At 45.5% G+C, this 27,281-nt stretch overlaps 1 protein-coding gene across 8 annotated transcripts; it reads right to left on the bottom strand.

Annotated features, from left to right (window-relative positions):
- Positions 1-135: 135 nt before the first annotated feature.
- On the bottom strand, positions 136-26,370 carry TMEM255A (transmembrane protein 255A). Of its 8 annotated transcripts, none has more exons than XM_038184063.2 (9): positions 26,209-26,370; positions 22,310-22,452; positions 17,347-17,409; positions 12,652-12,741; positions 10,905-10,967; positions 9,820-9,908; positions 7,580-7,739; positions 6,127-6,270; positions 136-2,725 (listed from the first exon to the last, which is right to left on the bottom strand). In XM_038184063.2, the coding sequence occupies exons 1-9, from the start codon at positions 26,264-26,266 to the stop codon at positions 2,567-2,569; spliced, it is 969 nt and encodes a 322-aa protein (XP_038039991.1). In that variant the 5' UTR covers positions 26,267-26,370; the 3' UTR covers positions 136-2,566. The 8 variants fall into 8 exon arrangements, with proteins under 8 accessions (XP_038039991.1, XP_038039990.1, XP_038039992.1 ...); XM_038184062.2 differs by having other exon boundaries at positions 7,580-7,742; positions 26,209-26,369; XM_038184064.2 differs by lacking the exon at positions 22,310-22,452 and adding an exon at positions 25,742-25,806 and having other exon boundaries at positions 7,580-7,742; positions 26,209-26,355.
- Positions 26,371-27,281: the final 911 nt, after the last annotated feature.

Genomic DNA, 27,281 nt, shown 5'->3' with positions numbered 1-27,281 from the left:
CCTAGTACAGCAAGTCCTGTTGTTTTGTGTTTTTGATTGTTCTTAAATACATGCTGTTAAACCAAATTCCTCAACTAGCATTAAAGGTGCTTGTGAAACAGGACCATTGCTGAAGTGTAAAATGCAAGTTATAAATGTTTACAAAAGTCACACAATTTTATTTAACTTTGGTAAAGTAATAAAAGGGTACATATGAGTCACAATTTTACATTCGCATAAGAAATGATGAATACAGTGCAGAATGTTGCATTTACATTAAACACTTAGTTTTACTCAAGCAGAAGGTAATGGGTAGTTCAACAGAAAAATCCAACCATTATTATTATTTTTTTTTAAATGTGACAATGGCCTTATCCTTTTACAGTGAATTTAAAGCAGCAATGTAATTTTTGCTTAAATATTCCTTAGAGTTCCTTATAAAACAAGAATTTGGATAATTTTCTAAGTTTAGTATATCTGTCAAGTTGAAACCAATGACACCATCATTTCTTTATTGTTTCTCTGCCACCAAGTTGTGCTCCCCTTATGAGTTTTCTTAGTCCTGTCCTGTGGTGTCCCCTAGTCCTTCTAGCCCTATTTAGTAGATAGGCACAAATGGTATAGTATGTTTGTTGAAAGTGGGACAGGACTGTTAGCTTCCATTTCAAAGATGCAGCAATAAAAAGTTTTCTGATATTAAATTTATGTGTCCTTCAAGTGATAGGTTTGTGGGGAGTTTTAGATACTGCCTATTTGGAAATTGCACATGAATCTCTTTAACAATATTTCGTTTTCGAAAACATAATATAAAATGGATGAAGCCCTAGTATGCAAATTTATTTTCAATATGCAAATTTACAGGGGCTGCACTTCAGCTACCTCAGTAAAACAAAATGTCACCAGGAAATGTTTTGCATACACTACTGCTTTAAATCCCAAGTGCTGTATTGCTTTCTCCAGCTATTTATTTTTATTTGTTGCTGGAGAAAAGGTACATGCTTGCTTCTGGATAAAAGGTGTCATCCTTTAACTTACTAATATACTGACTAGTGTTTGACAGTGGAATGATAAAGTTAACACACAGCTGAGCCTAAAGGCTTTGCAAATGCATAGTAGTAAAAACAGCATTATAAAGTGTGAGTGTACTTTGAAAAGTGAGATCAGGGACTTCAGCATTTATTCTCCATTTTGACAGTATTTCAGTTTTTTTTAGCTTAAAAGCAGAGAGATGCCACAGTTTAAATTCTAGCTGTTGTTTTCTTTCCCTAGCATGTATATCACTTCCAGATTCTGCATACAAGATTTAGCTTTCTGGTAGCTTTCTGTTTGCATTAAATTGAAGGTCATGTAGACAACTTAGGAATAGGATCAACAATTTGGTGCAAAGGAAATCAAATTTTTAGGAAATAAGGAATAAAATGTCAATACCGTATTTTTTTAACTCTGAAGCAAGCAGTTGAGAATGCTCAGGTTAAGCAGCTTAGATCTAAAAGCTGTCATCTGAGGTCACTTCCTGGAGTAGAACCACACTTTACAGGACATTGTATCACATAACAAAGCTGACCTTCTTTTGTTATGCAGGATGCATGCAAAATTTGTTGGAATCTAGATCAATCAGCACAGTCATCAGCTGAAGATTAAATGAAAGTCACGACAATAACTGTAAATTCGTATCAGCTTCATCCTATATTACATGGCGATGAATTTTATCCATGTGAGACTTACATCTTGGAGAACTAGTAGTGGAAATTCCTTATGTGCAGCCTGTAATACAGCTACTAAAACAGTGCTTATTCAGGGTGCTGATTCAACCCATTAAAAAAGTTGAAATTACAAGCTTAAAAAATAATTCCCAACCAAACAGAAGGAAAAAAAAAAAAGTTTTCACTGCATTGTAGTAACCCAAAATAAAACAGCTAATAAAGCCTATTAAAGTTTTTCCTGTCAAAAAAGCAATATTCCAGTTGTTCTGCTGGACAAATATGAAAATACCCTATGAAGTTACCTCTATTCATTAGTTTTAGTGTTAAGAGATGCTGTCATGGCTCCTCACAAGGATTTCCATTACATAGACTGTAATCAACAAGTGACATGAGCTAGGTTCAGTGGCCCCACAAAACCCCAACAACTGGAGACGAAAGACCAGACAAAACAAGCATCAAGCTGAGCTGTCTGCAAGCACTCTCACCTTGAACAGAAAGATATTCTTGGGCAGCTGTTGGTCCTGGCTACTCTTACTTCAGCTTGGCTCAAGATGGAGTAAGGCAGACCAGAATCTAGCATACGTGTCGTATCACTTTATTAAAAACCAAGGACTATATGAACCTCACTGGAAAATGAGGAGGCTAGAATTTAGGTCCCCTGGTACTCACCACCACTGCAAAACATTCACAATACATCCCTTTCCTCATGCCCCATTGATAAACCTCTGAAATAAGTCTTGCATGAAATAACAGTCTGATCAACTAGTCATATTTGCAATTATCTCCTGTTTCTATCCTCCTGCTTTCTCCCACAGTAAAATATAAATACAAAATGTTCACAATTATTTCAATGGCAAGTATTTCTTTCTTCTCTTCCACATTCTTTATGGCGTATAAGGTGGTGGCTTTTCAAAAGGTGGAAAATACGGTGGGGAGTAACGAGGAGGTGCATTGGAAGACCACATATAGCTGGGAGAAGGTGACACTGACTGGGGGTCATCGGAGAGGCCAGAAGGAGTGGAGGCTGGAAACACGCTGGAATGCTGCAGGGAAAAAGCAAGAAAGCTGTAACATTTCTAAATAAAGGACAATGGTAAAATAAGATTTAATTACCGAGCAGTGTAAGATTAGTATTTCAAGACTCAATTCTGCAAAGCATGTGTACACGCAACTAAGCATTCAAATAACTCGTTGCACTCAAGGAAGCATTTAAGAATTTCTCTCTCATCACTTCTGCTGTGTACTTGCTTCTGTTTCACATAGCCGGAACAACTGAAAACTGATTAGTCTCTTTCACATCTTGGGGTTTCATACATGAACCAGTGGCAACAAAGAGGCTAGAGCTCATTTCTTCTTGTACTACTTTCATCACTAATTAAAAAAGAAAAAAAGCAACCAAAAAAATAATGGCAATAAGATAATGAAACTCTTCAGTAAATGCAAAGCTTCAGAAGGTTTTACACAGAAAAACTGCATGTGCCTGAAAATTAATTTCTGCTCTCCAAAATACCTTTGTTATCAAAAATACCTTAAGCCTGAAGTCATATGATGTTGGCACTGTGATTGACCTGTGAACATGCTGTGTTCTGTTCACAAATAGCCAGACAAATTATCTCTGAATAGGTAATGAAATACTGTCACCTACATCGGCTTCTGCGCCACCAATACGCTTTATCTTTATCCCTGGCAATCATATTCCCAAGCTGCACCTTGTGTTACCATTTGCCACCTGGCCCATCCTAAGGAGGCACTCGTAGGGCAGCCTGGGGTAGGGATGGGGTCACGCTATCAGTACACTGCGTTTCTGAAATAGAGCACGTTCCTGCTTTGGTACCGAGCAGCAAGCACCCTCAGGCTGGCTCATCCCTTGGGCTGCAGGCAGGCACTGCTCACACAGAGCCAGTGTGACAAAAGGTGTGCAAGGAGAGGATTTGTACAGCACTGCTGAGGGATCAGCACTGGAGCAGGGCACTCACACCTTGCAAGGCTGAGCTGCAGACAACGTTCAAGGTCAGATTTTATCCTGGTGGGGGCAAGGATGACTGACTGTGGGGATAATAAATTGTTTTCAAACAGCTTCTTTTTTTTTTTTTTTTTAATGCTTACTTACTAAATCACTTACCTAAAACTGACCTGTGACTGTTTATTGAGTAGATACATAACCCATGAAAGCCCAGCTTGGTCAGCTAGGTGGCCACAGAAAGCCATACAGCTCATTCTCATTTTAAATAACACAGCAGCCCCCATCAGTGGCAGCCCCCAGCCTACAGAGCCACTTATTTGTAAGGACACTGCTGCAGCAGCACAGCATGGACACCGTTGAGCAAAGGCAGCCTTGGGTTTCAAACACTACAAAGCATCTGAGTGCTGCTGCCTGGCAACAGCCCGAGGCTTTGAGGAGAGCCGCCTTTGTTGCAGCTGCAGAGCCGGCCTGGCTTGCTCCAGCTTCAGGCAGCAAACTGGTTTTATTAACGAAGCCAGCACTAATACCTCTCTTTCGAAAGGGGATAAGAGGCAGAGCATGCTGCTGCTGGGGTGAAATGAACCATTCATCTGTGTCCTCTTGCAGAAGGCAAAATGTTGCAGGACTGAGATGTGCTCAGCTAACTGCCCCCTGGCCACCAGACCATGCAAAGGGAGGAATAACATACAGGCTGCCACCCTCACCAGAACAGCTTCCTCCTGTCCACTTCCTGTCTCAGCATATTGTAAACACTTTGGCACCACAAAGAGCCTGCTCTCCTGGGGGATGTTGCTTCCTGTGGTGAGAACTAGTAACTGCCAACATCCATTGGCAAACCAGAGCACCAGTTCTGCTGTCTTACATTGTGTGGGGAAGCAAAGATGCTGCAGGGGCACAAACTTCCTTACAGACTTTGGAGTGGCATTTTTTTTTTCCTTTTTCTTTTCCTTGGGAAAGAGGTCACTTATACTGGGAAGTACTGCCCTAGCCCATTTTGGCACCAGAATTTTTGCAGCCTTTGACAGGGCGTTGAGGAGTGAGGTTGCGCAGGGGAGAAGGTGTCTGTGTGGTAAAGACACTGCTCAGATCAGAGAAGATAAAGAGCCTCCACAACCAGAGCCCTCAGCTAATGCTTTCCCGCAGGCTCTCACATTTCCTTGAGGACAAGAAAGGCTCACACTTAGAACTGCATCTGAAAGCAAGACTTGGATTACCTTAATTTACAACCAGCTTTTGTTGGCCAGCTCCTAAGCCAACACCTGTGCTACCACAGCAGTGAGAAACAAGGGCTTTCATCTGCTGGCTGAGATGTAAATGTTAGGAGAGCCCCAGCAGTACTTTTAGTTGAAAAGCAGGGCAAATCAACCCATGCTGAGCTCACTGCTGGTGCAGTGGCAGTACAGACAAGCACAGAGTTAAACAGTGTTTATTATCAGCTAAGTGTCTGACAAATGGACTTCACAGAAGAGCTTTTTAAGATATATGCTGAGGTTGGCATCTCTGTAACAGGAAAAAGTTATACAACACTGCTGAGTGTCCCAGGTTGTGCTAATCTCAAAAAACAAGTCACAAATCTGTATACATAAGTCTTAGAATTTCTGATGTTCAAGTATCTCTACGAAATTCCAACAACAGTGTTGTCCAGTGGCACTAGCAATAAAAACAGAAAGGTTTGGATGCAAGGCACATTTAGTGCATGGGTCTGATGGGGGAGATTGTGGCTACTGCAGACCACAATCTCTTAGCTGATGTCTAAGAAATTGAGCTCTTGTTAATTAAAAAAAAGTCTCCTGCCATGATGGTTGCCAAGAAAATGTATGATGTTAAATTAACATCACCACTCTGGTAATATCCACCTGAAAGAAGTACTGATGTTGAAGCAGATACAGAAATTCCCACAAGGTAAAAACCAATGCTGACAGCAAGGTTCAAGTGAAATCACAGGTCCGTAACTCAGAAGAGACAGGGATTGCAGTAGCAGTGGTGTTTGCAGGGACTGCTCTTAGACCCAGCTGAAGTGTGTGGGAAAAACAGAAGAGGTTTTCAGTTGGTATACCAGGAGCTCAAACAGCTCATTTCCAAAAGCTCATCTGTTTCTCTCGGGCACAGCAGTTGGCCTAATAAAAACAAACAAACCAAAAAAAAATCACCAGAACATCTTGCTTTGCCTCTATCCTCAGAGCATCACAGATGCCAGAGGCAATGACCATTTTTAATGTGGCCTCTGCTGGTGAAGGACAGGGGAAGCAGGCAGCATGTCCTGTTGCCTTCTCTTCAAGGAGAAGCTTTCAGGAAAACCTTGTCTTAGTCAGAAAGAGTGCTGCCAAGGAGCAGTGGCTAGTAGGAAAGGCCTGGTGTTCTCTGTATGAACAGGAAAATTAAACCGTGTAAATGACAGGAAGACAGGTTTCCAGAGTCCTGCAGACTGGGCTATATTTAACTTTCTAACTAAACAAGGAAACATCCTGTAATGTTCTGTACCTGAAAGTCATATGCCGAGTAGGGAGGCAGGTGAGGAGTGCTGTGGTAGTAGGTGTTGTAAGATGTCACCTGTGGCCTCGAGTAATAGGACACCGTAGGATGTGCATTTTCAACTGTGCAGTTCAGCGTAGGGATGGAAGGAGTCTGTTAAAACAAAGAAAGAATCTCAACTGCTAACCAGGACATCTTCAGAGTCACCAAAAACTGACAGCTGAATGAAAACAGAAATGATTTAAAGGAGCAAAGTGTCTCCCTAGAGCTCGATTCTGCTGAATCAGAAACTAGCAATCTATTTCCCTCTTAGGCAGCAGGCAAGTCTTGAGGTCATTTCATTCTTTACCAATCCATTGTTTCCTTTAGATTCCCCAGAACAAGCCTGGCAATAGCCCAGTGCATGTTAGTATTCAAACAAAGTGACTGCTCAGACTGTTTCTCCTATTTGTGAAGATGCGAAGTGTTAATTTTGATTACTCTATTACTCAGTGCATTTTGAGATCGGCGTATTTCAAATCCTCTTGTGCTGCTGTTCACAGAGACTTCCATACATCTTTTTGCAGTGGTTTACAGGCTGTCTGGTGTGGGTCAGAAGACTGTAACACACAGCTGAGAATGTATCTCAAGATTTGTTTGGGAAGATTTTAGTGCGTCTGAAAACAGAGTAGGAAAGTTCAGAATTTTGAAATAAGGCACCCCTGATGAAGGGCCCAAGATTTGTTTGTAAGAAAAATATATTGACAAGACAAAAAATGTTCTTTTCTGCATGTCTCATTTTGTATTATTCCAAATGAGTCATAAGAGACTGAACTATATGTATGTATTGAATGTTCAGTTCTCCCCATTGATTTGTTCTCGTCAAAACAAAACTGTACGGGACGTGACAAGCAACCTGGCTGAGTGAGGGTACTTCAAAGCTTGTGCTGCCAGAACAGCATTTTTTTCCACTCTATGAAGTTTGCACTCTCTTGCCTGGCTTTGGTCCTAACCTCACCTTCTCAGATTCTGCAACATGAAGAAACTATATGGAGAGTTTCAGCCTAGCAGGGCTGCGTAAATATTCTGTAAAGCTCAGAACTCTACTATTGCTATAAAATCAACAATTCGAGAGCAACAACCACACATTTCCTTGTAGAAGGTCAGTGCTATGAAAAGAAATATCATTTTTAAATAAAAAGTTGATTTTTATTCATCCTGGTATTGCCAACACTTCCGAGAAAGTTCCTTTTGAAAATAAAATCCCTATTTCTTTTCATCTTTTCTAATTGTGTTCAGGCAGTGACACCAGATCAGAAAAGTTGATCGTTTTTACTTTCTCCTTAGAATTATTTCATGTCCTTCTTTCTGGCCTGATGGCAGTGATGCATAGATCATTTGCACTGAAATATCAATAGCTGTTTCCATGCTTATTTTAAAAAGGCAATTCGTCTGATTTGCACAGGAATTGGTACCATCTTACCATGTCTTTAAAGCCTCCAAGTATCGCTGCTGTAATGATCCCTAGGAATAGCCCCACTATGTTCAGAATTGTTGCCGACCAAAGCAAGTGGTAAAGATGGATGATGTCCTGACAGCTGCTGACATCAATGTATTCATAGTAGCCTCCAGAAATCTCTACTCTGCTGGATTAGGAAAAAAAAATACCACAGTAAAACAAAAATGATTAAAAAAAACACACCACACAATAAAACCTAAGCTCTTCACTGGGCAAGTAAAACACATCCTGCAATTTAACGATTGCCTGGACATAACCACCAAGATGAGAGTGAGGGTAAAGCCTTCTAGATCCCATTCTTGTAGCATCTAAGATCTCCCTGCATGATACTGGCAGCAGAGATGGCTTGATATGCTGTGAAACAAACAAGTCCTACAAGACCTACTAATATCAAAATGCCCTTGAGTCTGAACCTGCCTCTTATTTCCATCAATTGAAATCTCCAGAGCCAGCCCTTCATGCTGGTGGCTTCCCAAGGACATACCAGTCCTGGAATCAGTAGGGAAACCAGCCTCCTTCCCCTATTACTCACTTCCAGTTTCTTCTTTTCCTTTTTCTTGTTGTAGTGGGCCACTGCAGAAGAGATTGCAATGAGGAGATGATTTCAAGCAGAATCGAGGCAGAGGTTAACCACTGGCCTTGGCTGTGAAGTGCCTGAACAACCTGAACTAGAGAAAGCACATACCATGACTGCCTTTAACAACACAACCTGTACTTACTGCTTGTACAAGCTTGTTCCTATGGAGATGCATAAGAGCATAATGTTCCCAGTGAACCCTGGTACACCATCAAGAACATTCAGCACTGCACAGACTTTAAAGAATACTATAATGACGTGAAAAACCATGAAGCTGCTGAATCTCACCAGGGATGGCAACCCTGCACAACATTCGATATGAAGGGGCTCATACAATACTGCTGCTTCCAGCATTCCTGGCATCACAAAGGATGTAAAATTGCCTCGCTTTTTCAGTAATTCCCATCCTTTACATAATAAACATGCTAACCAGCCTTTGGTGTCCGTGCCTGAGATCCCAAAAGAACCAGCATCTCCACAGTGCAATGCACTTATGGGGCACCAAGCAAGATTAAGATCATAACAACTGGTACAAAATAAGGGAAAATGGGTCCAAGGCAGAACCCTGAACCAGCCTGGCTGGGGAAAAAAAATAAAACAGAAAAAAACACCCATTAATACAGAACAGTTACAAATTTTTCTGTTCCAGTCACTCCTAGGTGTATCATTCCCTTCAGTTAGTAAAAAGCAATCATGTTCTTTAAATGCTCACACAGAAATGATGTACTACTGAGACCAGGGATTACCCTTCCCAGCACACCAAGCCACCCTCTTCCAACAGCATCTTTTGATCTCCCTCCACAGTCAATGATTTACGTGGGGGCCAGCTCAGTTAAGTATGATAAGAAACATTACCCCTGAAACAGCCTGAGGCAAGAGCCAGAACTAAAAAAAACATTTTTTTCTCAGCTGACACACACTAGACACCCCAAATGACATAAGAACTGCATGCTCCATGGTTAGCTTAGGCACAGCAGCCAGATCAAACAATGGTGCGATCACTGTGTGAGGGTGCTCTATTGCTAACCACCCTTCTGACTCAGCCTTGCACACTGCTGGTGCGCTTTCCACTCTTGTAACCATAGGAAATATTCACTGGACAAAGAGGGCACTGATTTATGAACACGCAGGTGGCACTAGTTTGTGAACTCTCCTCCCTGTTACTAGGATGGGAAACAAAACAGAGAGGAAGGCAAGGAAGAACAATGTCACAACCTTTATCTACTAAAATAAAATAAAACTCAATGAACAAGTGGTACCCACAGGTGTCAGGACAAAGGACACTCAACAGTGGGAAAAAAAAAGGGCAAGGCACCAGGAATGGAAGTAATGGGACATTACACCCATAATGAGAAGTAACACCCATTTTTCCAGCTGGACTGGCGTGGGGTATGCTTATGTGTAGCTGGTGTAGATTTAGTATACTTCATATACCCCTTCACTCTCTTTCTGACTGGGAGTCCTTATGGGAAGCAACCACAGCTTCAGTTCCCTTCCTATAACAGCTGTCATTAACCAAAACTTTGCTCCTGCCTTATCCTGGCCCTTTAGACACCTGCAAAACAGCGTGACCACTGCTCACTCTGCCCATGACAGGAATGGTTGTTTTTTTTTCCTGCTTACTCACTTCCCACAGTTGTACAGGTCACAACAGAAGCAGGTGTTGGTTTTTATTTTCGGTGTGCAGGGTGCACGGCGTTGCGGATGACAGATTGCCTGTGTGAATCCAGAAGAAATATGTAAGGCACATGAGGATACAATCACCAAACACAAATTCCACTGCCATTTGGCCTGCTCTACATGTAGGTTTTGCACTGATCCCAGTATGAGCCCCAGGCAGATTTTTCTTCCCTTATCTTGCAGCACAGCTCTCACAAAGTAGGCAGGCTGCAATAAAGACATACATGACTAGAACAGGCCAGGCTTTCCTTCCACCATGGGGAAGTCACAGATAAGCACGCGTCTGCATAGGAAGGGAGTTGTGTAACTCTTGCAAAGAGATAAGACCCTGCTGAACTAACACTCTTCCCCAGATGGCAATGTAGAGCAAAGAATTGTCAAGAGACTGACGTTATCAGGGAAAGATTCCAGTACCGGCAAATAACTGAGCAAAGGGGTCAATTGGCTGCCTGTGGGTGCTAACACCTAAGTTCACATGGATGGTCTTTGGGCCAAAAAGGACACCACCAATGCCACTGGGTGGCACTTTATTTGCACCTGCAGCAGGCATTTTTATGTGGAATGTAGTGGTTATTCACAGCTACTCAGATATCACAGCTACTCAGACACTTGGGAGGAAACCTTAGAGGAAAAGAAGCCAAGGGTGTCCCATACACACTGTCACTGTGTGGCAGGAACACCCATCCCCAGCAGGCTTCTCTCTGGAGAAGACACAAGCAGAGGTGCAGAGGAAGGTACATTTTGTTCACATCCACAGAAGTTACTGCTGTCTGGACTCTTAATCCACACCCTGTTCCTGTAATGAATGTGCAGCTGAAGATTTAAAGAAATCAGTGTATTTTCCTCTCCCACCTCCTCCTTTCTTAACTACTTCTCTGCTAGCACAGCACCAATCATGGAGAAAGGCATTCCCGGCCTCCCAGCCACTCCGCAGAGCTCCGAAGATGGCAGCAGCAGCCTGCCAGGAGGTTTCTCCACCTGCAAGATGAAGCCACCCCTGCAAGGAGACAGCACAGCCACAGCTGTTCTCACCTCTGGCAGCGTGGTACTCTTGGAGTAGTACTGGCATCGTCCCGCATACAGCGGCCGCAGGTCCTGCCGATGGAAAAGCACCAGAATTAGCACCACAATAAAACCAAAATCTGCTGCCCAGCTGGGCTGGGGAAGCAGGCCAGGCCTTGGAGAGGTTCCTGCCTCAGGACCCACCCACAGCAGCCCCTCCTGACCCCCAGATAGATTTTAGCTCTGGTCCTTTGAGGCACATATATGTGGCAGCTGAAGTGGAAGTGGCGGGCTCTTAAGCCAGCCTCACCTGGGTGAGGGCAGCCACCCTGAGCTGAATTATCCATTCCTCATTTTCCCAGACGCATCCCAGGGATGCCTGAACCCACAGAGAAAGCAATGCCAAATTTCCCTTTGGGGCAGGGAGGGTGGTGGCAACTGCTTTGCCTTGTGCATGCCGGCTGATACGCTGTAGGGACAAACCCATGCCCAGGACCCTCCCTGCGGGCAGCTGGGCCCACTCTCCGGGTGTCACCCAGCACACCCAGTGGAAGGGCCACAGTGGGAACGCTATGTGCTTGGGTGGCAGGAGCATGTCTCTGGCCAGACAGTGACATTCTTGCATGGTTAGAGGAGGCCAAAAGCACACCCGTTAATCAAGAGACAGAAACCAGAGCCCTCGTCACCCCAGCCATGCGGTCCCTGCTGCAGACGCGCAGGCATCCCAGCAACTGGCAGGACCAAGTGCCAGCTCCCAGCCCACGAGGTCAGTGCCCCAAATCACGCAGCTGGCCTGTGGGCTCAGGCTCCAGAGGCTCTATCAAAGCTTCACGAACCCCTGAGAGAGGGTAGAGGTAGTCAAGAGTTGCTCCTCACATCCCGACAGACTGAGACCTATCGCTGCCCTGTGCTCTACCAGCAAATCCTGCCATCCCAAAGTTTCTCTACCGCTCGGATGCTCAGAGGCAGAAAGGGGAGTCTGTGTTACAAGGCAGAATAAAGAGCCAGCTGACATGCAGAGTTTCCATTTCATGGTAACTGTGACAGTCTGAAATCGCTTCCCACTCTGATTGCAAATAAATTCTAAGCATGTCTTTTTAATCCCATTTTGCCAAAAATTAAAACCAAACAAAAACAAAATCATCAAATATCAAAGTTGCAGGAAAAAAAAATGCTTGCAGTAATAAATTTCAATTTAAAACTTCAAATGAAATCAAGTGTTTGTTTTTTTTATATCCTAACAGCTGAAGTTTTTGCAGTTTTTTTATACTAGTGATTGGTCATGCCAGCAGCAGCTCATATTGTTTTTTAAGTCATCAAATGTAAACTTAGAGCCCAGTGAGTGCTTCCTGTTTGTACTGCACCCCCTCAGTGAGCTTTGTATCAAATTGTATCCCTCTACTAGAACATACACTGATACAATCATCATTAGGAATGACCACTACAAGCATGTAAAATAAGACTGATGCTACCGCTCATATGTTATCACTTGGCACTAGCTGTAATTCACATTATGCCTTATACATTTCAGTCTCAGTAAGCACACGAAGCACAAAAGAACTAAAGCAAAGTTTCCAGGTCTTAATGTTTAATGTGCGTTTAAAAATATTTTTTTGTAAAGCCAACACGTTTTTCTGAATTTTGTAATTTAAACCAGCATTCAGCATCTGACGTGTATTTACAGAGCTCGATGCAGTCTGATGTGGCGTGTGGACACATCACCTCTTTTCCTCAAGTAAAAGGATGGCAGGCCCCATGTTTTCCTGGAAGCACTTACTATGTGTCTGGCAGCAAAGACGCCATCTACTATGGCACAGCAGAATGCAGCAATGACACCAAAGCTGATGAAGACGATCGATGCAACCAGCTGAGAAAGGAAAACAAAGCAAAGTATGATCTGCCTTGCCACAACCAAATGCTGCATGCCCCCTCCACAACAATACAGAAACCACAGCCACTAAGGCCTTGAGCAATCAATGACCCAAATGTTTGCCCAGGCTGCACAGACTGGTCTTATTGAAGTCAATGGGATGTGTGTCTCAGAGGAGAGCCTGTTATGCAGAGGTAGAGGCAACATAGCAGGAGCAGCAGTGCCAGACAGGTTCTCTGGGGACATGATATTGTAATGCAAGTTCTTCCGTGACATCAAAGTGCTAAGCTTTGGCTGGGGATACACCTCCTCTTCTGGCTGCTGCTGTCTTTAACTCTTCCCTGCAGAGAAAGGAGGGATTTCTTCTCCCCCACCACAAAGAGCTGCAGGCAAGGTGCTCCTGTGAACAACCCTCAGGCCATTTCATCCCACAGTGGCTTCTGCTGAAGCCAGCAAAGGCCACAAGACCTCAGTGACTGTGCTGGCTGGCACAACGAAGAAGGCTGCAACTTCTTCAGCTGGCAAGGAGAGGTGTGTGCACTGCCTCTGTACCCTGTGCCAGGTGAGTGCCAGAACAGCCCACTCTGGCTTGGAGGGGCTGCAAGGAGTCAGCCACGGCCATGTCGTACCCCGTATTGTGTTGGGATGGAGAGACACTGAGCAGGGAGACCACCAAAAGCAGGGGGGCACCAAGGGGCAAGACAAACATTTTGTCAGTATTAGTATTTGCCCACTGGACTAAGCAGCCTACCAGACAGGTTCACATACTTGAGAACGGCAGCATTTCCATTTAAAGAACTGAAAGCTTTGGTGAGTATTTCCCCAGGGAGTTTTCACTCCAGAGGTTGTAGTCTTCAAGTGCTGCTTGCTAAAAGCTGCTTCTCCACAAGTACAGAGGTGATTCTGGTAATTAGGAGCTCTGAGCAACATTAAAAAATGATTAATAATACACATGCAAAAGTAACAACTATCCTGGCCAGCACTGACAAATACCTCAGGTCTCTGGGCATGGATGTTTTAAAGCCTAGCTGTTAAGTAATACTTGAAAAACTCAGTTCTTGGCACTGCTTAAGGAGCCAGTTCTCGGGAGGACAAACCAAAACCTTTGACAAACACAAGCCAGAAAGGATCCTATATGTATTTTTTAAGTAGCTTGGAATTTTCAGGTAAGTCACACTAGTTTTATTCTGTGAAAACAGTGCCAACAAAGAGCAGACATCCCTACTTTTCTTCCACTGTTGCAGCCTCTCCAGCCAGTCATTTGCTGATCCTGAAGGAAGAGGAGTCATTTCTCTTTCTCAAACACCTTTTCTGTCTCCTGGAGTCTGAAGCGGTTTTCAGGGAGACCACAAAAATCCCCAAAGGCCTGAGGGCAGGCAGGATGTCCCCTCCCTGCCCAAGCTGGAAAACAGCCACCACCCAAGAACCTGAACAGAACAAGACAATGTGGAATCCACATGCGGTCATACATTCCAAATCAAGGAAAAAAATATAGGGATAGAGAGATGTATGTGCTTTTACTAAACCTCTAATAATTCCTCAGCAAATTATCAGTAAAAGTTTAACCTTGCTGAAACCCTGAAAGACTCCTATTGTCTTGGCCTCCAACCCAGACCTTCAAACAATCCTATTTCTTCCCCAGCCAAATGGGATGAGACATCATCCTGGACACATGAGCAAGCTTCTAAGACTTGCACTGTCCCACTGCAAAGATAAACTGTGGTGGTAGGCAGAGAAGACTAAGATTAATCCAATTGCTGTAAAAACAAGTCACTGTCACCAGTAACAAGCTGCTGCTGGAATTAGATGCCCCAACAAGCCTGCCGATGGTAGCAAGCGACAAGTTTTCCAGGGTCAGGACCCCATTTCTGTTTGCTGTAAACACCAGCAATTCCTCCCCATTTGGACCCGCTCCATCTCCACAGCTGAAGCACAACTTGGACCATCACTTACAACGGTCACACTCCTCTGACCTACACAGTGAGAGCACAAAATGGGGGAAACCACAGCTTCATACAATCTTGGTGGAAGGAATGTTTTTTATGGCTTACATTATTCTGTAGTAAGTTTCCCTATGTACTTTCCTTCATTGCATGCACACACAAAGGAAGATGTTCTCCCTAAAAAGCACAAGCACTGGAGATGGGAAGTGAGCCAAAACCTAAGTATATATATACAATTGGGTTATTTGTCTGTTGGCCCCGCTCTTGTAGACAGGAGCTGTTAACATGGTTATTTCAAATGACACAAGGTTAATGATGAGACTTTCGTAACAGCCCCACTAGGATCTGAGTGAGGATCTGATGTCAGAAATAGGTTTGCTAACTTTACATACCCCCAGATTTCCTCTCTGAGCTGTAGAAAAAGAAGCCTGAAAAACAAACACTGAGAATTTATGAGAAAGATAATAAAATGGCAAATTAATGTATAAAAAGGCATTTTAAAAATCACATTGTTTTCAACTAATCTTATGATTTGTCAAGAAGATTTTGATTCAGAATCAACAATACTGTTACTATAACAAGAAAAAGATATTGGTTCTTCAGGTAGCTGCCACTGATGTCAGTTACATGGAGCCGAACTAGGACTAGAAAAGACAAACTGGTTTTGGATAAAGTAGGAACTATAAAATAGGAGCTTTCTGGTCAGAAGTCTCCTTCAGGCCACATCCCAGTGATACACAGGCTGCAAAGCTGCTGACAACTCCTTTTGCATGGCATGGGTGACTGTAAGAAAGCGGCACAAAATGCTGACTCCTCATTTGAAAGCCGCTGCCCTCAAGGAACAAACTCTGCTGAAAGCTCTCCACTGCTCTGACAAGCCACATGGCAGGGAAGTCAGCATGACAAGGTGGGAGAAATGAGAGACATCTATTTCTGCCAGCAGGCAGGACAGAATTAAGTTTCAGGTTAGTTCTCCCTTTGGCCAGGTTGGCACACTCGACTCCTCATGCCCCCCTAGCCAGCTCACGGGAAGAAACATGCACAGGAACACGGCTATAGAAGTTGCTTTTAGCTCGTCCTGCCCTACTGAGGAGAGATTGCGTAACGAGCAATGCAGACAGCCTTCTAGTAAATTAGGACACGAAGGAAGTCCATAAAAAAATAAAATCATCTTGCACTGGCAGTGGTATTAAGGAAACACATAATTGGCTCAAGTGCCACTGTAAAATTAAGTGCCCCAGGGTAAAGAGGAAACATGAATAAAGTATGGGGACAATGAGTGGCAGCAACTCTGTGTCCTCTGCAGTCAGAGGAGGCTCATGTTAGCCTGCAAACCCAGGTGGCAGTGATGCAATCCTTGCAAAGCTGGGTCACGCATGCTTTTTAGGACACAAAATGACAGAGAAATGAAAAGAACAGACACCGGCTACCCGGGGCTCTTTGGAATAAACAACCAAGCCAGGTCAGAGCCACACTGTCATTTATGAGCAGCCCTGCAAACATGGCATCGGTGTAATATGATGCTTGCTCAACCAGGCTCTGATCTGCTGCTAATAGACGATGAGCACGGGGCTTGGAAAGCTGCAAGGACAGAAGGAGCAGGACATGTTGCTCTCGCATAGCTGGAGCAAAAACAACAAATAGCCATCAGGAAACCCACCTACCCTGAGCCCTGTGGAAAAGGAAGGTTTCCTTTCCTGCAGGGCCTGTCCCACCCTCTCCCTGCTGCCAGGGCTGTGCTCTGGGGGGAGGACACTGCTTGCAAAGCAAAGGGGAGCCCAGCCTCTGACTTTGCACAAGCAGGAATTTCTCCAGATCCCCTTCTGCCTTTGTCAGCAGCACATGGTGCTAAGCAAGTCCACAGGCCTCTCTGCAGAGGCAGCACCATCACTGCAGAAGCACGCAGTGGTGGTGGGCAAGCAGGATGGGCAGCTGCAGCATGGTCCCCCCATGCCACCTCACATGAGGAAAGCTGGAAAGACCTCACTGCCAGGGCCTGGGGCAGCCATTGAGAGGGACACTGCAGCTGCTGACACCTCCAAGCACCTCCAGGCACAGGTGGGAAGAGGAGGAGGTTGCGAAACAGAGCCTGCAAGACACCCTTAGGGGACATGAGAGACCCAGCCAAGACAGGCCTTTCTGCTGGGCTCTCCAGAGGCTTTTACATCCAGTCTCTGGGTTGGCTGTTTTACCATCTTCCTCTCTATCCTTTGCTTAGAATAGAAAGCCACCAAAAGCAATTTTTGCAGAGCTTCAAGTCTCTAGGAATTTATTTTAAAAGATTTAAAATAACTATATTGTACCTAAACTATTTCTATTCTGTGCCACATACTGTGACAGCCCAAATGAAAAAGTGCTGGGAGTGAGTCTACGAAGCATCAAGTATCCTGAAAACACCAAACACTATTTTGAGCCCTTGAAAAATCCCACTGAGTTCAATGAGACTGTGTATAGTTACTCTGTGCTTCCTCAAGCATTTTTGAAAATTTAAAAAAGTATCTGGGTTAACAGCCATGGGCTGCCAAGAACCATCCACAGCTCTCAAGAGGCATGCATCTCTAGCCTGGAAGGGTCAGGAAAGCTAGCAACAGTCTTTACATACAAAATTCAAGTTGCTCTCACTTTTTTTTTTTCTTGAAAGTCTACGTAGTGAACTTACCATTTGCCTTTTGTTTTCTATCAAGTTTGATCCAATTATTCCAAGAAACGACCCAAAACCAAGCTGAAAGACAACATATTGTTAGCATTTAGATCAGGAAGACACCCAACATATTTCACATACAGAGCACAATTAAATCCAGAAGCAGCAAAAGAACACATTGATGCGTGAGCACTCTTCCCTCAGCATGAAAATCAATGGAGTCTGTCATTAGCTAAAACGGTCAAGGGTACCCCTCATGTGACACTAAAAGGTGTGTAAAAACCAAAAGGATGAATTCTGACCTCAATCCCCTCCCTGGTGATGCTGAGAAATGGGTGGTGGATGAGCATGTGCACTGCCGTCTTGGAACAACCCTGTCAACATTCAGCAGTCCTCAGATGCAAACCTAGCAGGACATCACTAGCATTTGCAGGACCAGGCTCTAGTAACCTCACCAAGGATGTGAGCTGTCACCTAAGTTTTCAGCTCAGAGTTCCTTGATGTGAAGCATGAAATAAGGGAGAGCTCATACTCACGAAGACTCAGCAGTTTCTCTCCACCTGCTACCCCTCCCTCACTTCCAGAGGTGAAGTGTTATCAGCCAGTGTCCTTCTTTCACCAAAAGAACCCACAGCAGCCCAGCCAACAGAATGAGCTACTCCGGCAAAAGTGTATTTTCTTGCTGCTGTAACTGACAACCCTGTTTTTATTTCAGCTCAGTGAAGTCAGTTAGGAGTGACTGCACTGACCTTTCTCTAAAGCCTTAAGCTATTTAATTACACTAAAGAAGTTTCTAGGACACAGTATGCCTCAACCAAGCTACAAACAGGGAACTGAGGACTAGAGGGGAAGATCTAGACGTACTTCTGTAAGGGTCATAACTAGAAAGGTCTTTGATCAGTGCGTAGCACACACAACCCCACTACTTTTGGTCGGCAAAGAGAAATGCTCAGAAGTCCTATAGCTGCCATTGCTTGTACTCAGCAGGCTACAAATCCATTCAGTAGATGAGGGGGGGCAGTGAAGATCTGGGTGAGAAAGCTAAATAACTGGCCATCTCCTAAGGAAGCAAAGCAAGGCACAAAACAAGCTGCAGTGGCTCAAGAATGGGTCAAGCAGCCTGAAATCAATATTTTAAGATCCAGGAATGGAAAGGAATGGTTTAACAAAACCGGTATTAACAGACAGGCATAAGTAAAGATTAACCGGCAGAAAAGTGACAAAAAGTTGGTGCTAAAACTTACCCTGCTCTGCTTAAGCCCTGTAAAATTTGGTGCTGGTGCCAAAGGCAGCAAGGAGTGTTGAATCCAACAGCATGGGATTAAAGCAGAGCAGCTGACCTAGCTACTGCTTCCCCGCTGTCTGTGCTGCACTCTGAGCTCCCAGAGTGGACTCACATTGGGGTCCAAAGGAACTAGCCACCAAAGTGTGAAGCACAGCAGTGAGGGCAGGCACTAAAAGGGAAGAGAGCGAGGGCATGACTGAACTGCCACAAACAGATCTGCTGATGTTTCTGGGCTGATCTTTCATTATTTTATTCAGTTTGGGAAAACAAACCCCCCCAACTTTTCCATGTAAGAAGAGTCTTAAAATTCAATTTCAAGCCCCAAACCTGAGCGATCCAGGCATTAACAGTGACTTGGATCCAGGTAATATTTTCAGTCTGCTGATATTTAGCAGCAAAGAGGATGTCTGGCAATACACACCTAAGGCAAACATTCAAGAAAACCCTTTTGTACCCTTTAAACTTGATCTGACACATTTAAGAGAAGCGCACATGGCATTTGAGAGCAGCCCCAAACCAAAATGTGAGAGACTTGAAATAATTTATGGTAATTAAAAACGAAGAAATCAGAGTGACTGAGTACATCCAATGGGCAAAGATCAAATAAATTGGTGGATTCTCAACCAGCGTTAATGGGAAAAACAGCAGTTCCTCATCAGAATCCTTAGTAATCTGCATTAATTGCATCACTGTTATTTGCTGGTGGGTAGGATCCCCTGGGGACGTCTGTCTGGAAGGAGGACAGGGTACAAATGAACGTGCTTTTCCAGAAGAATGCCCCTGGCCAACTTGCTTGACAAGGAGCCATTATAGAAAAGGTGTTTCACTCAGTGCCTAAGAAAGGTCAATCATTTACACTGATGCCAGAAGCTGTTATAACTTGGAGAGAGCATTTGTACCACATGGATGGCCTTTTACAAGGCAACACAGAGGAGAGGCTTCTGATAAGCCTTGTTCTGCCTTCACAGAGGCGCTGTCCCATTCCTCAATCCAGCTATCCTGCACAGAGCTGTGCCACATCCGGCTGCCTCTGCAGCTGCTGGACGCCCACTGTACAAAGTGGAAGAGCTCTTGGAGTTCATAGCTGAGAAGTCTTGAAGAACATTTTTCTTGAAGATTCACAAAAGAGATGGAAGGAACTTGTGAGTTATTACTTTAAGAAGATGCAGGATTTTTAAGCTAACCTCTCAGCCTATGATCCCTGCTCCCATAAGGGTGCTTGCCCTGTGTACCTGATGATTACTCCTGCTTGCTGAGTGTCACTGTTCTAGTCTGGGCTTCCCAGGCCCACATCAGTCAGCCAGCCACTATTTCCCATGGAGACACAGCTGAGGTGTTCACAGAAATAGCTGTGAAGGTACCAGTGGTTAGGGTGGCAGTGAAGGCAGCCTGGGTACCAGACACATCCTCGTGCCCTCTGCTTCAGCTCCTCCAGCTGTGTCAGTGAGGAACTGCTCTGTGAAAAAAACAAAATCCCACTGATGCATGGAAGGTCTCTAGTGCCTGTTTCAGTCCTTCCTCAGGAGCAGAGGCCTAGGAAGATGATTTCCCCACAGACAGACACTTCTTTCCATACCTGAGGCAGGCGATCCAAAGGAGGAGCATTAGGCCTGGGGGCTAGGAGGCACCCTGGCGGCCAAATGGCACAGTACAGGTCTACTTTTAGAGGAGCCAGTGCCAGCCAGGTGACAGTGACAGCACATATGTGGAGCCATCACACCCACCCAGATCACCACAGGGCTGCTCCACGATTACAGATGGAGCCTGCTGCTCCGTCTACTCGCATACATCAGGGCCCTAGGCTGAGGAGCACAAAGCTAGACCAAAACAGAGCTTTGGGGCTCTCTTTTCCTCGCTGACACAGCGTAACTGCACCAGCAGTGCGGTGGAGACACGTGGGCCTAACATCAGTGTGAAGCTGTGGGTGACATGACTTCTGTGGAGCCGCTACCTGTGGACATCATCTGCCCAGGGACACCTCACCAACACCCTCTCGGCACAGCAAAGGGAGAGATCCCATCTTGTTACAAAACATCAGCTATTTTAAGTACCTGCTGAAGCACCCAGCAGCAAACAGGAATGCTTTCCTGCTCGGGAGACCAGCGAGGTTGTTGTGCATTTCCACAGCTTAGTGGATTGAGAGTGGGAATTTGGTGACAGGCCTACAGACACAATCAGGGGGTCTCCAAATAAAGCGAGTGACTCAACATCCTTCTCAAGTCCAGGAATTCATGAAGCCCTTGAGCAGATCAAGTCTCACAAAAGATGTAAGCAGTGTTGACGTTGCCGAAGAATAAATAACAAGGTAGATGTCACAGGGACGCAAACACCAGGCTCCATCATCTGCGGCAGTCTGGGGGACCTGCTCTGAGGCACGAGGTCCAGCTTGGGCTGACAGCATAGGCTTAGCATGGAGAGCTGGAAGCCAGATCATCACCCTTCTCAACACCATGATAGTCCTCTTTTAAAAACTCGATAGTCCTCTTTTAAAAATATCAGATCTAAAAGCAGAGTTACTTGCATGAGCCAGAAAACTGATCCTAAATCAAAGAGACCAAACACTGTCTGTAATAATGTTCCACACGAATGGCTGCAAAGGGGCTTTCTTCACTCACAGAAGAGCTTGTCCATGGGGCAGTAAAAACCTTCCAGAGATCAGCAGTGCATGGTAAATAAATCAGATAGTAATAAGGCAAGAACAACTTTCCCGCTAGTAATCTGACCTGGCTTTAAACCTCCAACTTTGGGGCTCCAACCTTAAGTGTGTAGCAGCCTTTGGCTGTTACACCAGGAGCCTCTAGCTCAAGGACTGCAATTGTGCTCAGCTCCTAAGAAATGGATTTAGCTGCAGCTCAGTCCTTACTGTTCTCCTGTATGAGCATGCCTCAGACAGACATCGGGACAGCCCAGCACATGCTTTACAGCACATGCTGGACCTCTTTTTGGGCAGGATCACAGAGTGCACACCTGTGGTTCTGGGCCAGGCGGTGCACAATGTACTCTCCTCACATGCTTCTGTAGACAGTTGTACATCTACTGGCAGGAAGGCTGGGCACCAGTGGTCTTCCCTAAATTAAGCAATTTGAAGATCATCCTTCCCCATTCTCATTTGTTGATTTAAAAAAAAAAACATCAATGTGCTAGCCACTTTGATATGTATGGCAAATTGCCAAAGCTACTGCTAGTGCAGTTCTTCATTCAGAATGCCAATCATTAAACACTTGTCACATGAACTTTTTGACGGTGAGTTCATATGAACAGTATTTCGCTTTTGGACTCCATTACCTTTGTAGGTCCCTTTCAGCTGAACTAGTCTATCCTAAAACCCAGTCTCTCAGCTGTTGTTAGCACGTCTAGTCCTTCTCCTCACCTATGGCTGCGGTTAATCTGATGCATGTAAACAAAGAAGTTCTTGGGTTGCTTTGACTGACGTCACACCTATTTATCTGTCTCACTGTTAGATCAAAAGCATGTAAGTACCTAAGCTCAGGGGAAACTGCCACTTGACTGGATGGGATTTTTGCATGGGAATGATCAGCAGGTGCAAAATAATAAAACAAATAAATCAAATTGCAATGAAGTAGCTGAGCATACGTTAATATTCAGGACAAGATCACCCTTTATAACATTTGCAGCATCACAAGGAACTTTATAGGCAATAAGTTTTCTAGACCTACCTAGGAGTTCTATACTTACAATAACCCCTGGGTAATAACCTCCAACAGTCACATTTTGTGTTCTTGTTGTAGCAGCTAGGCCCACCGTTAGAATTAATACTGACACAATGAGGAGAGTCACAGTTACGTAGAGGGAATTTCTTTTTCTTCTATTGAACGACCCTAAAAACACATACAACAGAATTTGCTAATTCCATCTGGGGGTGGTCACAGTATCACAAAATTTTCCTCCCACCACCAACCACATAACGGTGAATTTCCTTTCTGGCAACGTGAGAATATTTTTTGATTTGGCTGTCTCTTTTCACCTTCACTAACATGCTTTATCAACTGCTAACTAGGGCATCTGAATTCACATCTGTTTATCATTGCTTGGATATGGATGAAGAGAGCCTTAAGAACTGTAACTTGGCAAAGCTTACCTGGATACAACAAAGCCTTCCGGCACCCTCCAGTCTGGGACAATCAAGCTAATGATAAATACTACCATTATGTATTCATTTCTTTTCTGATATATGTCTGCTTACATCGAGCCAAATATCCACACTCTACACCGCCTGTTTTGAAGGGGGAAATCTTCACTGTAAACATATCAGAAAGCATCCACGATTTTCCATATAAATGAGACATCACCAGTAACGGCCACTTCTCCTGCAGTATCATTCTCTACTTCCAGGTATTTTTAGATGTTTGAATAATGAACTTGAGGGTTTGGTGGTTTTTTTTTTTTTTTAATGTATTTATAGATCTCCCAAATGAGTATAAATATAAAATAGTGATCCCATCAGCCAAGAGGAAAGCTGGCTGCCACCTTACGCTCAGCAACACCTTTAGGGTTGTTTGTTCAGTGTGTATTCTGCAATCTTTAAATCAGTTTGTGGAACAATTCTTTTGATTACATTTCATGCATTATGTAAACACAATCCATCACAAGTGAGCAGCTGGCAGGATAACAGGCTGTAATGGTCCCCTGCCTGCCCTGGGGCTGCACCTGCTCCCTGTGGCTCCTGGGACCACTCCAAATCCCATCCTTGCAGCCCAGGGCTCTCCAAAGCACCCAGGGAGCAGGTGGAGGCATTCTCCACTCCAGAGGCTCCCAAGTGGTGTGCACACCACGAGTACCTTGCAAGGTATTTCAAAGCAGGGCAGGAACGCACCCCAAGAGCAAGGAGCTGCTTCTACCACTGAGCATGTTCCCTAAAGAAAACATGTCCTGGGTTTGGCTGGGATAGAGTTAACTTTCTTCCTAGGAGCTGATGCGGTACTGTGTTTTGGATTTAGGAGGAAAATACCAGCTCCTAAGAAGAAAATTAACTCCATCCCAGCCAAAACCAGGACAAAAACACCCCTGGGAGCCCCCATGTGAGGTGAGCAGGGCACTCTGGCAGTCTGCATATGGTAGAAAAAACAGCTACAGAAAGGAACTGCTAACTCAGCAGGCCGACTGGACTTGGCCATGCCATACATTGCTGTCCTGACCAAATTCTCCAAAGGTAAATGCACTTCAGGCCTCACAAGGCAGCTTGCTGACTTGACAATAGATGTTCCAGACCCTAAATAAGGGCCTGCACCTTCTTCAGGGTCTGCAAATAATTTGCAGCAAAGCTAAACAGATCTGTGTTCACCACAACAGCTACATGGACACATATTGGTACAAACCACTTCCTTCCTCTGTAGGGACAACTCTCCCCCTGTCAAGCACAGACCCCACCACCAGCCACAGCACATCCTCACTGGGTGATCCATGCTCTGTGGTGGCACAGCCACGCTCAGCTCAGGGCCAAACCATCACATCCACAGAGAGCAGATGAGCTCAAAAACACAGCCGAGTCCTGAGCAGGCTTACCACCCCAACACAAGGAGATAAAAGGCAGGAGGAATTTGTAGGGAAAAACTGTGTCCTTTTTGACTTGCTAGCATCTCTGGAAGAAAAAGCTCTTCTCCTGCTTGTGCCCTTGGGCACAGCTGTAACTGCAGTACTGGGACATCACGAGGTCCAAAAGCAAGAGGTCTGACAAGTGGTTAGTCAGTTCTTAGCTGGAGTGAATATCTAGACAGGTGCTAGTTCCAAATAAAACACACATTTCAAATAACTGCTAAAAGTATCCCTAAGGCCCAGGCTGTATCTTTTATCATCACTCTCTTTTTATTCTCCTAAATCTGCCAAATAAGCTAATAATATAAAAATCTAGACTTTTAAGTGTTTAAAATCCATCAAGATACCAGGCTATTCTGAACGTACTGCCTCCCAAATACCGGAGTTTGTGCAATGCTCCAGTTCTAATGTCATCCTTTTAATGCAAGCATCACAGAAATGTCATGAAATACCAAAGCACTAGGACTAAAGGTTCAGCTGAACAAAAAACTTCAGAAAGGGGGGGAACAAGTTGCTACCTTTCACAAAGCTTAGTTCTGAATGGAAGGAGGGAAGAACCTGTCTTGCTTGAATACAGTAGGTCACCAACCTTCTGATCACTGCTATAGCTTGGCTGGTAAATGAGAAGAGAAGTAGCACAGCCATACATTCCTCACACAGCTTAAACTCGTTAGGGTTAGGCTGTGTGGGTGTGCAGATGCTCGTGTGCCTCCCAAACAGCCCTGCAGAGCCAGCCTGAATGAGTGAGGGGCATACACATGGAGCTACACACTGGTCCTTCTGCATGTCCTTCAAAAAGGGTATCCTTCAACAGATCCTTCAAAAAGTCACAATGAAAAATGGTTTTGAGGAAGATGGCATATTTTGCCAGAGTATTTTATAGTAACTTTTCTTCAAGAAAATGCTCTAAAACAAGAAGCTTGAAATATCATATATGCACTTGGAACTTGTTTCACAACCCCGCTCCCCACATTCACATTTCTCCATTGTTTCCCAGCTCAAAACTGTCACACACCAACATGCGATAGCATGGAACAAAAGATTTCCAATCAAAAGACTTCTGAAATCTTCTAAATATTCCTTAATAAGGGGGGGGGGGGGGGGGGGGGAAGCCAAATGTTTTAATTCCAGGTCTGAAGAAAAACCACCACAACCCTTTAATTTGAAATCTCAGAGAAAATGCAATCATCTCCACTTCATCTCTGTTCTAGGACACTAATGTCATTGTTCCTTTCTCTGAAAAGCTGCTTTGTTACACATACATTGATAAAGTGGTTTTGTACTTCCAGAAGGACGCCTGCAGCTGTTTCAGAGACCCCGGGCTTTTAAACAGCATGTCCGCTGATGGCTGCCCTGGCTAAATCATCCATCAGGACATTAATTTTTGCTGCAAAATTCCCTGCTAGCTTGGCTGTTTTCCTCTTTGCTACTGAACCAGGTTCAGCTTTACGTGCAGGAGAGCAAAGCGAAGCCACGAGCACTGCACAGCTTTGCCACCTCTCCTTTTAAACGGCAGTAACAGCCTTTTCTCTGTGATTTATCCAGACCAGATACCTCTGTGATTTATCCACATACCTCCAAACTTGCCGCGTTTAGAGGTATCTTGCAGTGTGAGCATATGAGGCGGCTTGCATATAACTCTGTGAGGCAGAGGTAAAGACATTAGCGCTGCGTATCACCTATTTCTTTCACTGGAACGGCACTCGAAATGCGTTCAGGCTTCACTATGACCATTTTTACATTAAGCCCCAGAAACGTCCTTAGCACCACAGCCGCAAGCCCACCACCAACCGGGGTGTCAGCAGGGCGAGCCCCCTACCAAACTAGGGTGGTTTTCTGTAGATTGCTGCAGAAGTTCAGAGTGACGGCTACCTTCGTGTGGCCTCGATGTGCTGCGGCTCCTACCCCCGGGCACAGCACCGACTTCCCTCGGCGAGCGGGGGGACGAGCGAGCAGCGGGGCAGCCCCCTGCAGCCCCCCGGCCACGCCGCACAACATGGCCGCGCCGCGCCGCCCCCGGCCCCGGCCCCGGCCCCGCTTACCCACGGAGTCAGGCAGGGCGATGCCGCCCGGCCGCTGCTGAGTCAGGGCCTGCCGCATGCTGCCCGCCGGGCCCCGGCCCCGGCCCCGGCCCCGGCCCCCGGCCCCGGCCCCGGCCCGGGCAGCGGCTCCGCGGCGCCTGCGCGCAGCGGCTGAGGCGGCTACGGGGCCGGGGGCGGGCCCGGAGCCTGGTGGGGGCGGGGCCGGGGCCTCGCTGTGGGGCCCTGGGGGTGTTGTGGGGTTCGTGCGACGCCCGAAATCGCACCCGGGAGTGCGAGATCTGAGCTGGGGGACCCCTCGCAGAGCAGGGCCGGTTCGCTGTGGGGATCGGTTCGGCCCCGTTAAGAGTCCCCCCCCCCCGCGAGTCGTGAAGCCCGGTGGCAGCCCCAATATTACCGGGGGAGAAGGGGAGGGGCGTTACAGACAACACCGTAATTCCCCTCCAGAATTACAGCTAGGCCCTCACAGCTATTAGCACATTTTGGGGTGCGGTGGGGTGTTTCTGCCCCAGGGGTTATTCTGGGGACGGGAGGGCTGAAAATGCTGCCATGTAGCCAAGTTGTCTCGCAGCACTTGGCCCCTGCGCTCACCAGTGGCACAACACAAAATTCAGGGCTGGGGCTGCCCTGCCTCATCCTCCCCACTCCCCACATTGCTCCCCTGGCCTCTCTGCACCCCACCAGCTCCCCTCCACCTCAATGCCCTTCTGCTTTGGGTGCTCCCATCTTTTGCCAAACGTCCCTGTCCTCCCCACCTACACCGGGCAATGGTGAATCCAGCACAATCAGAGACAGACTTGGGCAATTCCAGACCCTGTCCCCCCATGTTTCAGTGCAGATTTTTACTTCCCAGTGCTCTGGCTTCCCTGCAGTGCCTGATGTTTCCCAGGCCCCATCTGAGAGGCCCCACAAGCACCTCATCTCCCCAGCTGAGGAGCCAGGGCAGGACCTTAGCTTCTGTTTACCACATCGTGTCTGTAAAATGGGGATAAATGCATCTTCCCAGCAGGCTTTGTAATTGCTTGTAAATCATTTTTAATGCCCTGGGCTGAGAGGCGCTAAGTGCAAATCATGTA

This window comes from Anas platyrhynchos, chromosome 10, assembly GCF_047663525.1.
Source record: "Anas platyrhynchos isolate ZD024472 breed Pekin duck chromosome 10, IASCAAS_PekinDuck_T2T, whole genome shotgun sequence".
Lineage (NCBI taxonomy): Eukaryota > Metazoa > Chordata > Aves > Anseriformes > Anatidae > Anas > Anas platyrhynchos.
This window is presented reverse-complemented; position numbering and strand designations above follow the sequence as displayed.